Below are 21,743 nucleotides of genomic sequence, written 5' to 3' on the forward strand. Positions count from 1 at the left end.
AGACATTGCATATTACAAGAAGACATTGTCATATATTTTAAGCATGCGCAAAAGTTGGAGTTATGTTTCATACAAATATATATAATTCTAAATTGTTCGGAATGTTAGATTCAAATTGTATGAAAATGCGGAAAAAATGCATGCCTAGCTCGTATTGGCTTCTTCAACAGTTGAAAATAGCAATCCTCGGTTATAGGACTTGGTTGACAGATGTACCACAATATTCATCTTCAACTCGTATGGGCTCATGAGCTTTATCAATGAAAAAAAATGTAACAAAATTTAGCCAAAATAGTTTAATCGAAATTGAGAACAAAAACATAATTGCATTGTACGACTATTAGTTTACCTTCACCAAAAAGCTTCCTAGCACCAATGGTTATCTCGGGAGTCCCATAATCATTACGGAAATCCTTGATTGCAAAAGAATCTATATGACGAGGTTGTTTGTTCAATCGTTTTTTTCATTTCTCTTGGTCCACCTGTAAACGAGGAAGGCAGCAAAAATAATTTTCCAACGTTTGCGAAGTCATTTTCTCCATATATACCCAATGAATGAAGTATTCCTTGAAACGGTTTAGTTCGAAGTTCTTCCTAAAGTTGTCCACAATCCAAACGAGATTCCTCCAACATAACATATGACTCAATTGCACTGTTGAGTTCTCGTTGTTTTGAAGAAGTCATAACTATACATATCAAAAAGAATTAATTATTTGCAGAAAATGCAAACCAAATTATTTTAAGTTATTGTGGTTCTATAGCTAGTTATTCAGACACAAAGCAATAATATGTCGCAAATTTAATCTTAAGCTTATGTAAGCCAGCAAATAATAGTGAGGATAACTTTATCGCACAAAATCTCAGATGCAACGTCCACCAACCTTACATTTTCATGAATATGAAACTAAAATATCGTGAGAAAATATCTCACAAGAAAATGATTGAGAAATCAACACATGATTTTACTTTAAATGATAATACACTCACTTAAGTTAAATGTCCGTGATCAATACAATTGGATGTCGGAGGTGTATCAAAAATATGCAAATGTTCAACATAAAACTGAAATAAACACCCAAATATTTGTTTACATAAATAGCTGCAATAAAATTTTCTAAAGTGCAAAAAAAACATAAATGATTAATTTGTTTAAAAGTTTTGTTTAAAGCCATATATAATGTATGTATCAAAAAAATAATTCAGTTTATTCTTGGCACAAGCCGAAGACGATAAGTAATAGAGAGACATAGTAAACCAAAGAGGTCAATGACATTTTACTAATAACACAAAATAAAAAGATGAAAATCGATGTTTAGAGAAACTCAAAAGCAAATATAAACGTGAATCAGATTTAAGCATACGGTATGCAAAAAAATATATTTTATGAAATAATGTTACCTCTTATCCTTTGCAAGCCTTATGAACCAAAAACTTTGGAGATATACTTCTGAAATCCCATAAAAAAACACAGGAAATGTAGACGGATAATCATGAAACTTGGAACCCCAAAGTGATAATCGCAGTTCAAAAAAATGAAAGTAAAGTTCACATACATAAAACCTAAATAAACAAAATACAAAAATTAGACATAATACCAAACTATCATAAAAGTAAAAAAAAAAATAAAAAATCCAAAAATAAATGACAAACCCCATTTTCGGAGACGAAACAAACCTCGGCGAAAAATATTTGGAAGATACCTGCAACAACAATGAAGAAGAAGTTTAGAGAAATAAACGCAGAGAATGAAGAAAAAGTGAAGGGGATATTGGAGTTATCAAGACTCAAAAGTCAAGTGGATGGGATAATGTTGAACCTAGCTATACCAAGTACCTACTGATTCAATGGAAGACTGCATCTGTCTAACTTTATGATTGATTGAGTTGTGCAGAAGCACATAACACGTTTACCATCATAATAAAAGTGGAAAAGAAGAAATGATATTTTTATGAAAGCAATATAAATTCACATTTGAGCTTCAACATAAATATATTAAATATAAGAAATAGTATATTATATAATTATTTTGATAAGTGAGGATTTTTTTTAAAACGTTGCATTAAATTTTTTATTGTTGCTATTTATAAAATTTTAAAAATATATGTAAAAAATAAATATTAAAATCATAAAGTTAATTTAAAATGTAAAATAAATTAATTATTTTATTGTTTTACAGGAAAAATAACTACGTTAGACCATGTTTTTTTTTATTAAAACATAAACATTAAATTTACTAAAGATGAAATTAAATTAAGGTCATGAATTAATCATTTGAAATAGTTATTTCATGAATTAAAGTGAAGATACTAACTTTTAGATATTACTTCAAACTTAATAATTTTGAGTTAATTGAAAAGGAATTTTGTAATATACAAAAATGAAGATATAAATTCTTAAAACTTTTTTGGATAATATACTAAAACATAATAATATATTAAAAACATAAAATGAAGATATTAATTCTTCAAACTAATTCTTATAAGCTTTATTTTCAATAAATATAACAAATTTTATAATTGAAGTAAAAGCATATAAATTAATACTTACCAAATAAAAATAGAAAACTAAAAATTAAGGCAGAGAATCATGCAAATTGCGCAGAGCATACATGCATGTGGGCCCCCGATTTATGGTAGGAAATAATTAGTCCTCAGCAAAATGAAAAGAAAAGCAAATTAGTGTTGTGGGCCCATGGTTTTGTTGGACAAAATAAATACAGGGAAGAAAAAAAGGAATAGTGAATACGGGCCCACGCTTTTCGATCGGACCAAAAATAACGTATTAAATAAAAGTCTAAATGAAACTGAATTTGCATGTGAAAATGGAAAACAAAACACAATACGTTGTCGTTTAAGGGTCAAATTGAATTAAAAAAAGTGGAAAATATATTAGGAAGCATTGTAGAAATTTTCCTACACATTTGTAAGATATAATATATATTATATTTATATACCCACTTGTTGAGATTCTTCTTTCCATTGATACTTGTATTATTTTAGCTTTTGTAAAGTCATTTTCGTTAAAGTGGAGTCCACTTGTGTGTGTGTGTGTGTGTGTGTGTGTGTGTGTGTGTGTGTGTGTGTGTATATATTACGTTTTCTTTTTCGTTCTTTGCTCCCCGAGATGAATATAAAATTTCAAAGAAGCGAAGTACACTACGGTGTTGTTATATTGTTAATTGAATCCGAAGTTATAATGAGAGGGATGAGTTAAATAAAATTTATATTTATATTGTTTCACATATATTAAAGCTCAAAACTTAAAAAGAATCCTCAAATTAAAGCACACCGCTGCGAAATGTCCATACATGCATTTCTCTCTCTCTCTCTCTCTCTTTCTCTCTCTCTCGTGCACAGCGCGGTGCGAAACAGCAGCTCGCCTGATAAATGATAATCATGATCTAATATTTATTACATTTGCATCCCGTGGGATTTGGTCTCATCTGTTCTTGATCCCTGCAATTTGTATTGTTTTAATTTAATTAAATAAAATATAATATAATATAATATTATATTATGATGGGACATGACATGGCATGACAATACATGCCGCCTGTCAAAACAAGTTTATTGACTGATGAAACCGGGCCAGCTTTGTTGCTTAATTCAGACACCATGATCATCTTTTTGTTTTGTAATTTTGCTTTTGAGATAATTATGATAAATAAAATTTTAAATATATGAACATGCAATATATATATATATAATTATATATATATATATATATATATATATATATATATATATATATATATACTAGGTACGGAACACCGCGCAAGGCGCGCCCTGTCGTCATATTTGCACGCATTGATCGGTTATTACAACGGGGTTGATGATGCGAATGCACAATGTTATACTGTGTAATCCCCAAAAGGCTATAAATTTTTAGTTAATGTGCTTAAAACTCAACAAAAAACGCGAATTTAAAAAAAAAAAAAAAAAAAAAAAAAAAAAAAACCCTTTAATCAGCTCTCGGGCGCCTTTCCTTTCACCCTGTCAGTTTGGAGGCCACGCATTTCCGCCATTGCCTGTTTCGCATCGCAGCTCCGTCATTCAGGTAGCCTTTAACGGAAGGCAGAAAATTAACTCCTGATTAATCAGTTTTCGTTAACACATAAATGAGTTTGTATTTTGACAATTATTTGTGCAACAACAAATTCCCTTGTTTCTGAGGGAGTGGACCCCACACCACCCTCCGTAGACAACTTCAAATCATCACTTTCCATCGCCACACTCGACACAAATTTATCTAATCGTAAAAAAAAAATAAAAAAATGCAGCCTAAAAATAAATATAATATATATCACACTAATTCATCAGCTTATTTTTTTGAGAAAAAGGAAAGAAATTTATCGTGTTACCATTTGATGGCGCGACAGAATATTTCGGCAGCCTCCAATTATTCTTCACACACATATACTCCAAGTCCTGAGAATATAATACACATTTTTTAATTTAATTATTTATTTATTTAAAAAAAAATAAAAAAGAAACAAATTTGTATAGGAACATAATAACTTGACATGAAGATCTACCCGGGAGAAAAATGTCAGGTGATTTTGTTTGCTTTGTGGATTTACGGTTGTCGTGATTTTCATTCTTGAGCAGCAAATGACTCTTCACAGTTAGGATTGATTCAATACATTTACGAGCTAAACCAACTTCACCACCTATCGAAATATACAAATTTCAATTTATTTATTTTATTAAAAAAAAAAAAAAAAAAAAAAAGCAAAATCGACAAAAGATAAAAAAGACTGCGAAAAAATGGCGTATGGTCCCTTATTCGTTTAATGTGATCTTAATATAACGCATACTCATCTTCCATAGTGCAGATTTGAGAACACTGCCGCGACAAATATAAATTACGACACGATACTTATTACATTATAAACATTACCAGTTGTTGCCTTTTCCGATAAAGAATTGCCAAGCCATTCTGCAAATCCTCCGAATTCTGCACGTTTTTCACTTCCGTATTATTCGTCGCCTCAAATTGAACAAGTCAATTCTCTTTTACAGCAATCCCAGTTTGATTATCGGACAAGATTTCCACGTCATCATATTCCTTTCTTGCATTACTATCCTCACTAATAATCGGTGAAATCTTTGGACATCCACTCGGAGTTCCATTTGTTTATGCATTTTGAGATTTTTTCCCACTATTCGGTAATAAAACCTTTTTAGCAGAATCCACATTGTCACATTTTTTATTTCGATTTCCCCTAACTGCCTACATTGAGTTCGCCGCCATAAAACTCAACGGTTACACCTACTTGTTTAACACTATACTTCGATTCTGCCCTCCTAAAAGGAACATCAGCTATAACAATTCCGTCAAAAACGGCTCCACAGATTAAAACAATCGAGAATTATTACACGTAATAGTAATTCTTGATAATGGATAATGAGAGATGTTCAATACCGGTAATATCCTTGACAACATCAAAAGCAAGCTGCAGAGAGACTGGCTATCATTATCCAACACCTTCCTTTTCCTCTTATTACCGTTCCCTTGTTCCCTCACCTGCATAAACTTCAGCACCGTACGGAGAGCCACCTCTTATCGAATCCATTTTAAACATACATGCTCCAAATGTATATCAAATCAGAACAAAAAGCATTTTGTATCTGCTAGTTGAGTAATTGCAGTTCACCTAAATCGGTTAACGTGAGAATTGAATCAAATTTTATCATATGACAAAACACATGTTCGTTCTTATCATCTTACGATTACATACGAGGACCCTGTTTCATCAAAGAGACAACAAAGATGTACAGCAAACAACAAAACTAAAAGAGTGATCTACCGTTAACTAAGAAGTTCAGCCAATCATTGAATTGTAAACCGAAAGTGAAAAGGCCTCGTTTGGTTAATCACAATTGTGGGTTGGCTTGAAAAGTTGATGGACTAAGCATACATCCAATACGGTCCAATTATTTGATTAACCGTGACTATACCAACCAAACGAGGCCAAATAATATATAAAACAACGGCACGAAAATGCCTTTAAAAACAATGTAGGGTTCGTGTATATTTCTTGTGATTGTACATTATGCTCCGGTGGTCAAAGAAATATGCTTCCATAAACACGTTACTCGATCTCATCATTCATGACTCCCATCAAACTAACACCAATAGTGAAGAGAAGAATGGATGATGAAAAAACACAAGTTCTAATGCACTTTGACATGTTCGTAATTGTGATTCTACTACTAATTAGGGTCGATGAAGCTAAAATTAAGAAGATGCAGCAGATAAGAGGTAAAAACATAACAACCGTTTTAGATTCTTATACCTCCACTATTATTATTTATTACTAACTGGTTTCAAAACGAGATATAACATACGAGTCGAACACGTTGTTCACACTAAAAGTCATCGATCTTTACGTTAAAATTCATAATTTCTTGCCAACATAAGCTGCATAATAACATATAGATTGATTGCTTTTCCATGATAGACCGTAGTCACCGAACGAAGATTCCTACTTGTTTCGTTCAAACGCTATCCCCGTATTTGGTAAATAAGTCCCCGAAAGAAATTTACTCTAGGAATTACGGAAATCAGTTTAGCAGAAAACTCAGAAAAGTTGACCAATAAAAAACCCACCGTCATCAATCGTGCATCTTATTTAGAATTCACATTACTAATTTGCAAATATTTTAAAGAAACTCAATATACGCATTTCTTGCATTTGTATCGATGGAAACTCAATCAATCAACGGCTAATTCTTACTGCAAACGTTAATATTAAAACCGAACATATATCGAGTATCAAAACAAAGAAAATAATAAGAGCAACAACAGTAAGGGGGCCTTACGCAGTGGTCTATTGGTCGCCGCCTTGAGTGCCGGTGCTGACGAAAAATCCGACTTGTTTTCTGGGCGAGTTTTTGCTCCCTCCATAGCTGCACAGACGAATCAAAGAAAGACTTCATTTGCGCAGCCATGGACCCGTACCTCGTCAGAAACCCGAAGAGAAACCCATCGGCGCCGGTCAAATCCTCCGGAGAACCGATTACGGGAATCGAATCGTCCTTCTGTGGGGCCAGCATTTTGGCGAGGACTTCATCGGGAAGGGTTTGGGGCACCCGGTAGAGCACGGCGTCGATGCCGCAGACGCTTCATCTGGCGGGCGAGGCCAGAGTTTGAGATTCCGATTGGGTTCGGAAGGAGCGAATCACCCTGTAAAGGGGCGACGGTCTCGAATTGAGAGGGAGAATTTCGTTGGAGAGTGAGGAGCCATTGATTTACTACTGTTGCTCGTGTCTGGGATAATACTGGAGAGCATCCATCGATTGCCTCGCGCTGTCGGCGGCTGCACATGAGCTTTTGAGAGAGAGGGCTGCGGAGTCGTCGGAGGAACTGGCGGCCAGCAGTCAACAATTGTGGGAAAAAAAAAAGAGAAGAACAAAAGAAAATGGAAAATAAAATAAAAACGAAGCAGGTTAAGCAGGAAGATTTAAAGTTGAAAACATATATGGAAAGGAAAATGAACAGGCGATGGTGATTGGAAGGTGAGGGAGAAACGGCGTCGTTTCACAAATAAAAGTGCAAAAAGAAAAGCAAAAAGAAATGGGGGCGGGATTTTAGGGGCGATCGACATATATATGTACTTATATATATTCAGCCGTCTATGTAATGAGTCGACTACAACTTTGGGGTAAAAAGATAGTATATGAGCACAACTATAGAACCTGTAGTACTCTATAGTCATGTCTAGCTTTCAGTATAGTGAAAATTTTCAAATTTGAAAAAACAAAAAAAAAATTAAAAATTAAAAAAATATTAAAAAATTAAAAATTTAAAAAATTAAAAAATTAAAAAATACAAAAAAATAAAAAAAAATCGAAAGATTAAAAGAAATAATTTATTAAACAATACAATAATAATAATAATAATAATAATAATAATAATAATAATAATAATAATAATAATAATAATAATTATTATTATAATAATAATAATAATAATAATAATAATAATAATAATAATAATAATAATAATAATAATAATAACAATAACAATAATAATAATAATAATAATAATAATAATAATAATAATAATAATAATAATAATAATAATAATAATAATAATAATAATAATAATAATAATAATAATAATAATAATAATAATAATAATAATAATAATAATAATAATAATAATAATAATAATAATAATAATAATAATAATAATAATAATAATAATAATAATAATAATAATAATAATAATAATAATAATAATAATAATAATAATAATAATAATAAAAATAATAATAATAATAAAAACAGTAAAATAATATATAGAATAAAAAAACAAACAAAAAGAATTTTATTAAAATAAAAAATCAAAAAAATTATAAATGCAGACCCAAAATGCTGAATGCAGTTGGTGGAAATGTCGAATGCAGTTGGTGGAAATGCTGAATGCAGTTGGGCGAAAATTGCATTAAAAGGGCACAATAGTACTTTTGCCTCTCCAGGGGTGTATCTCAAAGAAAAAATTTTAGGGTTATTTTCCATATAAGGGGTGTATATCAATTGGACCTTTATATATTTTAATACTTGCCATTTTACTTTTACGTATGTAGATTAGCCCATGAATCCAAATTCGTTCAAAGATAAAAATAGGTGTTCAATCCACATTATGTGTACATTGCAACAATCACTTCCCTTAAAATTAATCAAATAATGTATTTTTTTTGAATTTTTATAGGCATATATAGTACGATACAAATTAGAACTAAAAAAATGAAATTAAAGTGTACTTCTCTGTTGCCAATTTGCAGCTACTAACTCAAATGAACTCAAGTTGTTAAATTATTTTGTATGTTTGATCTTCTAAATTCTAATTAATAAATTTTAGTCATTAAACAATTCTATATTCTATGGTATATATATCAAATGGTGAGGTGTTCTAAAATATTTATTTATTTCACCAGGTTTTCTATTAGTTTTATATTTTGGACAATGAAATATCCATTTTCATTGTTTTTGTATATTTTATTTTATGCTCAGTTTCCTCATTAGAATCACATGATAAAAATTTGCTATAGCTAAGAGAAAAAAAATATAATTAACAATAAGAGGTAATCCACAAATGTTGTTGTGTGTAATCTATTAACATTAGTTTCATAAGTGCTCAAATGTATGAAATCGTGGCTAGTCATTTTCTTAATATTTTTTATTTTTGATATAGAAAATAAAGTTTGTTTGGTGTAGTCCTCACTCCTCAGGGCATTTTCACCCGATTAAAAAGATCATATTGCACAATATATTATTTGACATACTAATTAATAACACTTTAAAAATATTGATTGATATCTATTATTATATCTTAAGATAAATATTTGTTAACCAAATCTCCTTATTGAATATGATTTAAAAATCCAAATAAGTTATGAAGGAATGTTACATTAACCAAATCTCCTTATTGAACGCCGGAGACCGCCGGTCAACGCCGGTCCGCCGTTGACTTTTTTTTTTCTTTGAAAAAAATATTTTAATTAATATTACTGTCTAGGCTAATAAATTACTGTCTCAGACAATAATATTACTGTTTGGGACAGTAATATTATGAATATTATTTTCCCGAACAGTAATATTATTAATATTTCTGTCTAAGCCAGTTAAATTACTTGGAGACAGTAATTTAGCAGCCAAGACAGTAATATTAATTAAAATAATTCTTTTTAAGAAAAAAAATTCAAAAAAAAAAGCCAATTAATAGTTAAATTACTGTCTCCGACAGTTAAATAACTGTTGTAGATAGTAATTTAGCAGCCAAAACATTAATATTAATTAAAAATATTTGTTTTAAGAATAAAAAAGTCAATTAACAGTTAAATTATTGTCTCCGACAGTTAAATAACTGCTGGAGACAGTAATTTAGCAACGAATACAGTAATATTAATTAAAAAAATAAAAAAATAATAAAAAAAAAGTCAATTAACAGTTAAATTACTGTATCCGACAGTTAAATAACTACTGGAGACAGTAATTTAGCAGCCGGGACAGTAATATTAATTAAAAATAGTTTTGAAGAAAAAAAAAGTCAATTAACAGTTGAATTACTGTCTCCGACAGTTAAATAACTGTTGGAGACAGTAATTTAGTAGCCACGACAGTAATATTAATTAAAAAAAATTTAAGGAAAAAAAAAAAAAAAAAGTCAACGCCGGGGACCGGCGGAGTGGTGGTGGGTCAAAATTGGGGTCAAAATTGAAATTATGATTAAAATTGGTTAATCGATGAAATTGGGGAGTAAATCATGAAATTGAAGTTGAATTGGATTCAATGAATTAGGGTAATTTTGGTATATATAAAAGAATTTTCCTTATTTGCAAATAAATTTGAATGAGCTGGATTTATTTGAAAAACAAAAAAGTTGGATGTCCCTCTTTTAATTAAGTGCCCTTGTCATGGGCCTATTTGCCATTTACCCTATTAGTATTAGTATTAGGATTAATTACTATTGTCATTAGTATTAGGACAAACATTAGCATTATTATTACTATTATTACTATTGTCATTATATATATATATATATATATATATATATATATATATATATATATTTCCTATTTTACCCTTATTTCCTCTTTCACCTAATTAGAATATTAAAAAAAACACTCCACCATTTTCCACTAGAATATTTACCACAAAATCCCATTATCTCCACTTTAAGTGAACGATACCTTCGTCCGAGTAAAACACCCGAATGTTAAAAGAAGCATGAAATTCACGTTCTTGGAGAAATAAATTAAGAGCGCTTATGTAAAAATAAATTAAAAAAAAAAAAAACAAATCAGAAGTTTTTGATATTGTTGTTTTCGGTGAAATAAATTTAAAAAATGGTATATGTTTTATTCTGCACAATCCGTCAGAAACTGGTTCAAATTGAAGGAAGCTTAGAATCTTGTTTTACCCTTTTAGAATTTATTACAGAAAAAAAAATAATAAATAAATAAATAAACATTAGAACATATGAGGATTAAGCGGGTATAAGGGAAAGTGGTGGATTACAAATTTAAAGGGTATTTATGTATTTTATATAAATTTGATGGTAAATTGAGATAATTTGGAGGTAAAAATAGCAACACTCGAATATAATCTATTCAATCAATAAGTTACGTATTTAACTTACATAGTAATTTCTTATTGAGTGGATTTTTCTTCAAAAAGTTCTTTATCGTTTTGGCATTCCTTCTTCTTTTATTGATCTCGTTATGATGTGTGTTTCGACTGTCTCTTACTCTTTTCTGTTCAATGGCTCACAGTTTGGTTCCTTGTGCCCATCGAGAGGGCTTCGCCAAGGCGATCCCCTTCCCCATATCTATTCATTTGCTGTGCAGAAGCATTTATTGCAATGATTCAAAAAGCAACTGAGCACGGCGAATTAAAAGGTGTACAGGTTGCGCCATCAGCCCCGGTTATTTCAAATCTCTGTTTTGCCGATGATACACTTATTTTATGCCAAGCAACGGAGGCGAATGCTACAACTCTTCAAACCATTTTGAATAAATACGCAAGAACTTCTGGGCAAGTGATCAATTTTGAAAAATCAACGATGACGTTCTGCCCAACAACTACACAGGAAAGACGAGACGCAATTCAGCAAATCTTGGGGTTTCAAATTGTTGACCGACACGAAAAGTATTTGGGCATGCCCGCTAACATGGGCCGATCGAGGAAAGATATTTTTGCTTTTCTCCGGGATAGGATCTGGTCCAAAATCAAAGGATGGGGCGAGAAGCAACTTTCACAAGCCGGGAAAGAGGTTTTAATCAAGGCAGTCTTGCAAGCGATCCCATCATATATTATGAGTTGTTTCTTGCTTCCGGATAGTATCCTCAAGGAAATGGAAACAGCTATCAGAAGGTACTGGTGGGGTGATGGTGAGAACCGTAAAATTCACTGGTTGGCGTGGAACCAACTATGCAAATCAAAGGCCGACGGAGGATTAGGTTTTCGGGACATGAAATGGTTCAATATTGCATTGCTGGCCAAGCAAGTCTGGAGGATCTTGACTCAACCCCATCTTCTGCTCTCTAAGATTTTGAAAGCTCGCTATTTTCCCCGTTGCGATGTGCTTACGGCTGATATTGGGAGGCGCCCATCGGCGACTTGGCGGAGCATATGGATGGCTCGAGATTATTTACGGCTGGGAATTAGAAGGAGGATTGGTAATGGGCAATCTACTTCTATTTGGGCGGATCCATGGCTCTCCGATGATGGCGCTTTTCAAGTTTTTACAAAAAGGCCGATTTATTCCTCCTTTCCGGACACAGTTTCAGACATGATAGATGCCAATACAGGTTCATGGAATATTGCGGCTTTAGAAGAATGGTTATGGCCAATCGACAAAGACAGAATATTAGCGGTTCCGATCGGAGGTTCGACGACTGAGGATAGATGGATATGGCATTATACTACCCATGGCAGGTTTACCGTTCGTTCATGCTATCACACTTTGCTCTCTAGATGTCAAACAATTACTAGCGGGCGACCCCCCACTGGGGAATCGACTAGCGGCGTAACTACGATTAATTGGAAACTTGTGTGGAATCTTCCTATCCCTCCTAAGATTCGCATCTTTATTTAGAGAGCTTGCTCTAATATTTTACCAACGAGAGCGGAGTTATATCGAAGGAAAATAGTGGGAGACCCTTTATGTCGACGATGCGGTTATGTGCCCGAGACTTTTCTCCATATTATTAAATGCTGCCACGAATCGCAAGAGATATGGCGTTCATCTGTGTTTTGTAGGGTTGCTTGTAACCCACCTCTGTCCACCTGGGTTTGGATGACGCAGCTGCAACAAAGCTTAGATCCCAATACTTTTCACCTAGCAATTGTTATCATGTGGAAGTTGTGGGATAATTGGAACAAAGTGTTACATGACGAGGAGGGGAGCCCAACGTCGGAAGTAATAAGCTGGTGTTTAATTACCTGAACACTTATAAGGCAGCCCAAATCCGAGTCACTCACAGCAAGGAGAAGATGCACCCAGCCGTCTGGAAACCACCGGAGCACGGAGAGATTAAAATCAACTTTGATGTCGCATTTCCCAAGGAGAAAGATTACTATGTTCTGGCAAATGTCGCTCGTGATTGGCAAGGAAAATGCCTTTGGTGGCATGCCAAAATAATTCAAGGACGACCCAAGGTTGTCGAAGGAGAAGCCCATGCGGCACTTAATGCAATTTCAAAGGCGCATGAACTTGGCTCATCGGCTGTGACTCTAGAAGGAGATAACCTTCAAATTATGACGGCACTACGGGAACGTAATGCCTCCGAAGCATCGTTTGGAGCCCTCATTGAGGAATGTTTACGTATTTCTAGTTTTTTTAATTCATGCAATTTTTCTTTTGTCAAGCGTTCGGGAAATCTTCTTGCCCACGCTATTGCTACCACTTCTGATCTTAGTTGTATTGGCGGTAATGTTCTGCCTTTGAACTTGGCTCATATTGCCTAATAAATTTTCAGTTATTCCTCAAAAAAAAAAAAAAAAGAGGGTTGTTCACTATTGGAATGTACCATTACCACCGAACACAACCTCCAAAAAGTACCATTGTAAAAGATTGCTCTACTTTCCCATTTATTAAAAACAAAATAATTAAGGGTATATTACTGCCACTCCTAAGGTATGGTTAAATTATGAAAAAACCCTATTTGTTTGGATAATTACATCTACCCTCAACTATGAATCTTCTTACACCTCCACCCTTATGGTGTCAAATTCAACATAATCATCTAGATTCGGTGGAATGCTCTCTAGTTTGTGCTCGTTTTGTGCAAAAAATGCAGTTCTGATGCACCACAATCTGATATATACAAGCCAAAAAATACATCTTCTGATCATCTAGCTTCAAAATATGGAGCTCGAATAGGATAAAACGGGTCTAGAATTTTGAATATTACATATAATCTAGAAGATTGCACTAAATTTGAAACCGCAAAGGTGGATATGTAAGAAGATTTATATTTGAGGGAGGTGGTTGTAGTTACCCAAATAGGAGGGGTGTTTCGTAATTTGACCATACTTCATGGATGGTTACCCAATAATTAAAAATATCCAATTTTAGTAGAAGTAGTAATAGAATGTGATGTGTAGCCCCACGTAGGATAGGAAGATAACGCAAAAATCACAGACAACCTTTTCTCCTCATTCCTCAACATATCCTCTCCCTCCTTTTCTTTTTTCCCCTATTCCTCTCACACACAGTCAGTCGGAGAGAGAGAGAGAGAGAGAGAGAGAGAAAGGAGGAGAGAGAAAGAGATGGCAACGGTCTCATTCATGTCAACTGTGCCTTCGTTGGTTCAACCTACCTCAGCCCCTAAACATTTTCCTAGACATAATTCTGTGAGTCAATCTCTCTTCCCTCTTCATTTCTCTTTTAAATGGTTTGGTGCACTTTGTTGTTATTGACTTCATTGTTTATTTATTTATGGTAATTAATAACAGAGCACAGTAAATTGCAAAATCGGAGCTGATTCTGATCATGAGAATGGCTTCTCACGGCGCCACATTCTTCAATCATTCGGAATTGGAGCCACCATCGGCATTGTCAGTCTTTTGCTTTCATTTTTTATTTCTAATTTTTTTACTTAGACCTCGTTTGGTTGCCAATATAAGATTAGACATGATAAAATTAAATAATCTAATGAAACCAATTATTTTATGGGACTTCCGCGATGTCCAACAACAAAGGCTCCCTAGAAGGCAAGATAATCCATAATAATATAATTTTGGTGGGTCGACCCGACAATTTATTAGGGATACCAAATATCAAACAAAGTCTAATTATTTAGTTAATCATGGCTAATCTCTCCAGCCAAGCAAGGCCTCTTAGTATGTGCTCATAAAATCCATTTTAGGGGTTTAATTCAACCAAGCAAAAAGATCAGTCGTTTTGTGGGTTTAATTTAATTTTTCGGCCGGAACGAAACAACTTTTGTTAAAATGCTAAAATAAATAGGTGTTTTGGTACACCTCTGCCGGTGTTCGTTATATTCCTGCTATGCAGACTCGAAAAAGGTCGCAGCATTTGCTATCTCATTTCTTTCAGAATATCATTAGCTCACATACATAAAACGAAATGGAATTCAGAAGTATATAGTTGAATATTTATTGAGAATTGAGATGAACAAATACAAGTGATATATGATGATGAGTTTGTCGGTTGACCGTTGACCGTTCACAGGACTTGATAGCAAGGTCCACCTCATTCGTTGAAGTGGCTAATGCTGCTGATTTGATAGAACGGAAGCAACGTTCGGAGTTTCTGTGTAAGCTTTACGAATACCCTTATTTCTTTTCTTTCTAAATTTTTGATCCATCTTTTTGTTTATTTTTATTTTTTTATTTTTTTTTAATAGCGCAAATGAAGGGGACATTCGCTACTGTTCTGAAGGTTTGGTGTCAAGAACTAAGAAATTCATTTGATATACGTCTGCGATTTTTCTTAGTATACATACTAAATGTTATAATTTGTATGCAGGGGAATCAAGATCTCGTGCCGTCTGTATTAACTTTGGCACTCAATGATGCCGTAACTTATGATAAGGTCAGATGTGATATTGCATATTTATATATCGTTAAATATATTTCGAAACGAAAAAACAAAAAAAAAAAAAAAAAGAAAGAAAGAAACTTATGCAGTTACTAATTAAGTTTGCAGGCAACAAAATCTGGAGGCCCAAATGGATCGATACGGTTTAGGTAACTTGAATTACATTTGGCGTTTTGAATTCCGTGGAATTTTTGGGTTTTGATTTGATTTTGTGTTTTTGTCTTGTATTACGTTTGTTTCGTGAAGCTCAGAGATTAGCCGACCAGAAAATAAGAATCTCGCGGCTGCTTTAAATCTGTTGGAGGAAACGAAGAAGGAAATAGATTCATACTCCAAAGGTGGACCTATATCGTATGCCGATCTCATCCACTTTGCAGGTTAATTGCATGCCGAGGAAGCTTGAATAAAACCCTTAAATCGATGCAATAAAAAATAAATTATATATGATTCGTTTATCAATGCAGCTCAAAGTGCAGTTAAATCTACGTTCCTAGCGTCAGCCATTCGTAAATGTGGAGGGAATGAACAAAAAGGGGCCATACTGTATACTGCATATGGTTCGAGTGGGCAGTGGGGACTTTTTGATAGGCAGTTTGGAAGGTCGGATGCCGGAAAACCCGATCCCGAGGGAAGGGTCCCTCAATGGGATAATTCCACTGTCGTTGAAATGAAGAACAAATTTTCTGCTCTCGGCTTTGGCCCCCGTCAGGTATTAATGAAGAAGAAAAAAAAAATTAAAATTTCATCCATCTTTATCGACTTGGTAGCTTATAGAAAAATCCCGTTTAGTTCTTGATTTAAGATTATCCGTAATAATCATATATCAAAAACCCAATTACACTTAAACCTCTATAAATTAATACAGTCGGGATAATTTAGCGAAATATTAAATTAACAGGTTAATAAGTTAGCACGTTCTTACCGAGTCGGGACCAGAAAAAAAATATTATTTAAGCTAGGTTATTAATTTATCGATGTTCTACTGTATATTGTTGTTCAATAGGAGGTCCAATAAATAATCTCCCAATTAGCCAAGATTAGTAGAAGCATTCTTTCCGCTCCCGGGCGCCAAACATTCAATAAATTCCAATTATTTAATTATTAATCATGGCTAATTTTATCGACCAAACGAGGCCCAAGTATATATATATATATATATATATATATATATATATATATATATATATATATATATATATATATATACATAATCCAATTTTGATGTTATGCAGCTAGCTGTGATGTCGGCATTCTTGGGTCCGGATCAATCTGCAACTGAGGCATTACTTGCCTCCGATCCGGAAGTGTTGCCATGGGTTCAGAAGTACCAACGTAGCCGTGAAACTGTATCGCAAACTGATTATGAGGTCACTATTAATTACTAATCTATAACTTATATCTATTTTTTTGTTTTTCTTTTTAAGAAAAACCCGTTATTTTACGTGTTTGTTTTCTAAAAGTGATTGGTTTAATTAATCCAGGTTGATCTGATCACCACGCTGACAAAATTGAGTTCGTTGGGGCAGCAAATCAATTATGAGGCGTATACATATCCCGTCAAAAGAGTTGATTTTAGCAAACTCAAACTATAGAGATGCATGCAAAAACTATATATTGCTTCCTTGTTTAATTTTTGTGCGTAATTTGTTACATTTCAAACGGCAGAATAGTTGTGTGGCTACAAGAAAACTTCGTGTTACTAGATTAAAGTTTTTTACGATTACAAGAAAAAAGGAATGTCGATCTATAAGCTTATATAATAAAATCATTTGTGCTTGTAACAATGTAATTTTTTACGTGATTCGATTGTGTACATGTGATTTTACTTAATTCAATTGAGTACAACCGACTCTACGGGTACTAACAAAGTCTGTACACACAATACTTGGTACGATATGAGAAAATATTAAAGACTCGGTGTGCGAAGGTGTTGAATCCACCGTAATTTGCTGTATTGAACTTCCTTCGTGCGGCAAATCGACCTCTCTTCATAACTGTAAGCCTCATTTTCTCTCTCTGACAAGTCCAGACGATGAACGGAACATGTCTTAACTGTATTACCCCGTCATTGTAATTTGTGATACGTGTATATATATATATATATATATATATATATATATATATATATATATATATATATATATATATATATATATATGAGTAAAAAGCAGTTTGCCCCCTAAACTATGGGCCGTTTTGCACTTTACCCCCCAAACAAAAAAAATTTGCACGTTTTTACCTGAACTCGTTAAGTCGTTGCACGGTGCCCCCTAAACTCAATTTTCCGGCAATTTTAACCGGAATGTTAAAACATGTGCATTGCACGTGAGATTTTGAGGGGTAAATTCGTCCATTCACTTGCATCTTTAATATTAAATACAAATAAATAAATAAATAAAAAAAAATAAAGGAAAAAGAAGCTATCATCCTTCCCATCCTTCCCTGCAAACCACTTCCGAATCCTCCAGGAAACAGCCCGGATTCGAGCTGTAGAGCAAAATCGACGAACAATTAAGCAAAATCGACGAGCAACAGAGCAAAATCGACGAACAACAGAGCAAAATCGACAAGCAACAGAGCAAAATCGACGAACAACAGAGCAAAGTCGACTAACAATTGAGCAAAATCCATGAACAATTGAGCAAAATCGACGAACAATTGAGCAAAATCGACGAACAATTGAGCAAAATCGATGAACAATTGAGCAAAATCGACGAACAATTGAGCGCACAAATGAAATTGAGAGAAGAAGAAAAAGGCCATCTGGGTCCCTTCCGAAACAATCAAGAAACTCAAAACCAGTTCAAAGAAAACCACCGCCGCCGCCGACGGCTGCTGCAAAACGGCAAAGCCCACGAAGCCGGTAGTCGTCCTTGTTAGAATCCTTTGGATTCTGACTTTGCAAGGAAACGTGTAAAGGAATTGTAGCACAAGTCTAGATATGCCGTGATATAAGAAAGGGAGTTTCCTTGTGTTTTAATTCCTTTTAATTTGTCATTAATTGATTTATATTAGGAATTATCTTTATACAAAGAGTTTTCTTATTTTACAACTTATTCTCCTACGTGAATAAGAATCCCTAACCTAATGGATTGTATTTCCTTGTGTTTTAATAGTTAAGGGAATTAGTTTTTAGATAAGGAATGAATAGTTGTATTTTCCTATACAACTCTTTTTAACGTGAATAAGAGATCTAATTAGATTTGTATTTTCTTGTGCAGGAAGAATTATGAACGTATAAAGAGGGCTTCAAGCATCGTTATCTGTAGGCGTTTGATTGGAGAGAAAAAATATATTTTTCTGCTCTTAATTTCGCTGCTCCCGGAACGTCTTTGATCGAGAGAAATTTTTCACAGAAAATATTTTTCCTCTCGTTTTTATTGTTCCATCGTGATACGTGATTTTCATAGAAAATATACCGGCTTCAAGGCTTTGTGGTGAAGACACCAAGATTCAAGGAGTATCACAAGTTTGCTTCTTCTATACAAAAAGAAGATCGGTTCTTCGGGAGAGGGGCTTAAACAGATCTCGGGAGGAGATCGATCCGCCGACTGAGGGATTCAGCGTTGAAGGGAGTTCAACCGTGCGGAGCAAGGGGCGTGCTGCAAATTGAAGATTTATAATTCAGCGTAGTATACAAGAACGGCGTCAACAAAGAGGGAGTCTTTGTATTTTGATTAAGTCCTATTATTGTATTCGTAAAACTAAAAATTAGTAAATTTTATTTGCAGGTCCCCGTGGATGTAGGGTACAATTGTATCCGAACCACTTTAAAATTTGTGTCTTTTTATTACTGTTCCATTAACTGTTGCAACTCTTCGTAAAACAGTAGAACAGTAGCTAAAACTGAATCTGGGATTTATCGGACACAAATTTATAATTAATTTGCACGAAATAATTCTAACAATTGGCATCAAGAGCCTGTCACTAGATACACTTAGTGAGATTTTGGGATTTAATTATTTTTTTATTTTTTTGTGCAGACATGAATAATCATCGTGAAGGCGCATTCCTACCACCTCTCTTGGGTGAATTGAACTACTCTGATTGGAAAATAAGGATGAAGATGTTCATCAAATCTATCGATGAATGGGCCTGGCGCGCGATTCTAATTGGTTGGACACCTCCTACCTCAATGAATGAGTCACACGAGATCATTCAAACCCCAAAAGAGAAGTGGAGTGATGAAGAAGTACGAATCGCAGATTATAATTCCAAGGCAACCAATGCTATCTTGAGTTGTATCGATGAAGACCAATTCAAATTGATATCAATGTGCAAATCAGCAAAGGAGGCATGGGATGTTCTACAAGAGGCCTACGAAGGAACTACTCAGATAAACGAGTGCAAACAGACTGTCGCTGAAACTGTTGCAACAGTTGAACAGACTGTTAAGACAGAACTTAGGTATGATAAGTTACATTCAATATCCGATAAAATATTAACTCCGTTAAATCTTGCAGGTGATGATTGGGATTCAGAAAACAACAGCGATGATGACGTGTCATCCTTGGAAGAATTAAAGGAGTGCTATGAAAGGATGTACGAAAAATTTCTTCAGGTATGCGAGTCGAATAAATTCTTAGAAAAAGAGAAGCTTGTCCTAATTGAGGAAAACAAAGTATTGAAGGTAAGAATTTCTACTCTTGAACAAAATGTTATTTCTGCTAGTAGAGAAACAGATAGTTTGAAGGCCAAATTTGCTAAAACCCAAGATTCTATTTCAAAATTAAATACAGGTAGGGTAAATTTGAATGAAATTTTGAGAACAAATCAGCCGAACTATGGTCATCTAGGTGTAAGGGGTAATAAACTATCTGATGATGCTTTGAAACAGAAAGAAGATCCAATAGGAAAAATCAATTTTGTTAAACAATGCACTGTTTCACAGACTAGTGCGACAGTTGCGCCAAAACAGTCATCTCAAAGAAAACGTTTTGTGCCTATTTGTCATTTTTGTCATGTTGCTGGTCATATACGACCCAGGTGTTTTAAGTACTTGAAAATGGTTAAAAGAATAATGGCCCGCTCACCACTTTCCGCCAAAATTGATCACACTTTTGTGTCGTCTCAAAAACCCAAGATAAAGGTTGATTTAGTGAATAAAACTCAACAAAAAATCTGGGTAAAGAAGTCTGATCTTAATTGTTTATCTGCCATTACTTCTTTAAACTCATGTGATGATAGTACTAACTGTTCCAACAGTTCTGGTGACAAAACTAGTTTGGGGAATAAAAAACTTGGTAATCTGAATTGTGATAATTTGTATGTGAAAAATAAGTTTATGAATCCAATTCAGCATTCGAGAACTAAGCTTACTGATATTTGTCATCTTTTCATAAGGGGCTTGGTCGAAAAGGGGGTTGTCTCAATTGATTATGCTGCAACGGAGAATGAATTAACTGATGCTTTTGCAAAAACCCTTGATGCACATAAATTTGATTCCTTGCGAAAATCGCTGGGAATTTATGTTGTTTAATCTGATGCAGTTGCATGAACTGTTGCAACTGTCTGTGTGTCCAGACTTGCAACTTTTAGAGGTAGGACACTTCATATGTTTTTGCATCTCATATAGGACCTGCATTAAGCATACTGCATATGATTGAGACATATGTGAATTTGATACTTCGTGTATTTCTAAATTTTGTGGGGTAGAACTTCACCAATTCCCAAAATGATTACTTAAAAGGCTCCAACTTATTTATTTCTCTGAATAGTCTTGTCATGGTTGGATGTTTTTATAGGGAAAAACTGCATTTTTTAATGAGTGAAAGCTACTCTTGAACTACTGTTACTAATATATATATCTACAACCATTTGGTCAGTGAATAGTTCGAAGCCTTTTTGAGTCGAGCCAGTAAATCACGTGGCCGAAAGCTCGCTACAAGGCTCAATTAGAAAGCCCAGGGGACTACACATTGCACGGCCAATATAAATTATATATATGGTCAGTGAATAGTTCGAAGCCTAGTTGAGTCGAGCCAGTAAACCACTTGACCGAACACTTACTACAAAGCTCAATTAGAAAGCCCAGGGGACTACACATTGCACGACCACCATAATTTCGTTCCTTTTAATTGCTCTGTTTTTCATGGGAAAAAGCTACCATTAGACGTGTGTGTACGCTACCTAATAAGAGCATCTTTGTGTTTGACTTGGGATTATTA

General features: G+C 33.9%; 2 protein-coding genes and 1 long non-coding RNA gene across 18 annotated transcripts; 1 reads left to right on the forward strand and 2 right to left on the reverse strand.

Moving 5' to 3' along the window:
* LOC148771642 (uncharacterized) lies at positions 1-1,960 on the reverse strand. 2 transcript variants are annotated; one of them, XR_016030495.1, is made up of 4 exons: positions 1,834-1,960; positions 1,399-1,700; positions 350-686; positions 1-252 (listed from the first exon to the last, which is right to left on the reverse strand). It is a non-coding gene; the product is annotated as an uncharacterized LOC148771642 (long non-coding RNA). The 2 variants fall into 2 exon arrangements; XR_016030494.1 differs by lacking the exon at positions 1,834-1,960 and having other exon boundaries at positions 7-252; positions 1,399-1,796.
* Positions 1,961-3,760: 1,800 nt separating this feature from the next.
* LOC105966874 (putative NAD(P)H dehydrogenase (quinone) FQR1-like 2) lies at positions 3,761-7,616 on the reverse strand. 15 transcript variants are annotated; one of them, XM_088815456.1, is made up of 6 exons: positions 6,825-7,616; positions 5,425-5,535; positions 4,900-4,956; positions 4,535-4,669; positions 4,361-4,427; positions 3,761-4,061 (listed from the first exon to the last, which is right to left on the reverse strand). In XM_088815456.1, exons 1-4 carry the CDS (start codon positions 7,056-7,058, stop codon positions 4,652-4,654), a joined length of 420 nt encoding a protein of 139 aa, XP_088671582.1. In that variant the 5' UTR covers positions 7,059-7,616; the 3' UTR covers positions 3,761-4,061; positions 4,361-4,427; positions 4,535-4,651. The 15 variants fall into 15 exon arrangements, 13 of the variants coding, with proteins under 13 accessions (XP_088671582.1, XP_088671579.1, XP_088671581.1 ...); XM_088815453.1 differs by having other exon boundaries at positions 3,761-4,248; XM_088815455.1 differs by having other exon boundaries at positions 3,761-4,280.
* Positions 7,617-14,215: 6,599 nt separating this feature from the next.
* TL29 (ascorbate peroxidase 4) lies at positions 14,216-17,360 on the forward strand. The gene is made up of 11 exons (XM_088815462.1): positions 14,216-14,234; positions 14,266-14,366; positions 14,469-14,570; positions 15,208-15,292; positions 15,383-15,417; positions 15,505-15,570; positions 15,685-15,725; positions 15,823-15,953; positions 16,041-16,285; positions 16,809-16,943; positions 17,058-17,360. The coding sequence occupies exons 2-11, from the start codon at positions 14,283-14,285 to the stop codon at positions 17,166-17,168; spliced, it is 1,035 nt and encodes a 344-aa protein (XP_088671588.1). The 5' UTR covers positions 14,216-14,234; positions 14,266-14,282; the 3' UTR covers positions 17,169-17,360.
* Positions 17,361-21,743: the final 4,383 nt, after the last annotated feature.

Source organism: Erythranthe guttata, chromosome 3 (genome assembly GCF_056151865.1).
Source record: "Erythranthe guttata isolate IM_541 chromosome 3, IM_541, whole genome shotgun sequence".
NCBI lineage: Eukaryota > Viridiplantae > Streptophyta > Magnoliopsida > Lamiales > Phrymaceae > Erythranthe > Erythranthe guttata.

Excerpts from the sequence above, each read along its gene's own strand:
- LOC105966874 (XM_088815449.1), bottom strand. The coding sequence starts at position 6,909 with ATGGAGGGAGCAAAAACTCGCCCAGAAAACAAGTCGGATTTTTCGTCA. Across the intron at positions 4,428-4,517 it reads CGGGTAGATCTTCATGTCAA|GACTTGGAGTATATGTGTGT; the intron begins GTTATTATGTTC and ends TTATATTCTCAG. Across the intron at positions 4,249-4,360 it reads TTCTGTCGCGCCATCAAATG|ATAAATTTGTGTCGAGTGTG; the intron begins GTAACACGATAA and ends TTTTACGATTAG.
- TL29 (XM_088815462.1), top strand. The coding sequence starts at position 14,283 with ATGGCAACGGTCTCATTCATGTCAACTGTGCCTTCGTTGGTTCAACCT. Across the intron at positions 14,571-15,207 it reads TTGGAGCCACCATCGGCATT|GACTTGATAGCAAGGTCCAC; the intron begins GTCAGTCTTTTG and ends GACCGTTCACAG. Across the intron at positions 16,944-17,057 it reads TATCGCAAACTGATTATGAG|GTTGATCTGATCACCACGCT; the intron begins GTCACTATTAAT and ends TAATTAATCCAG.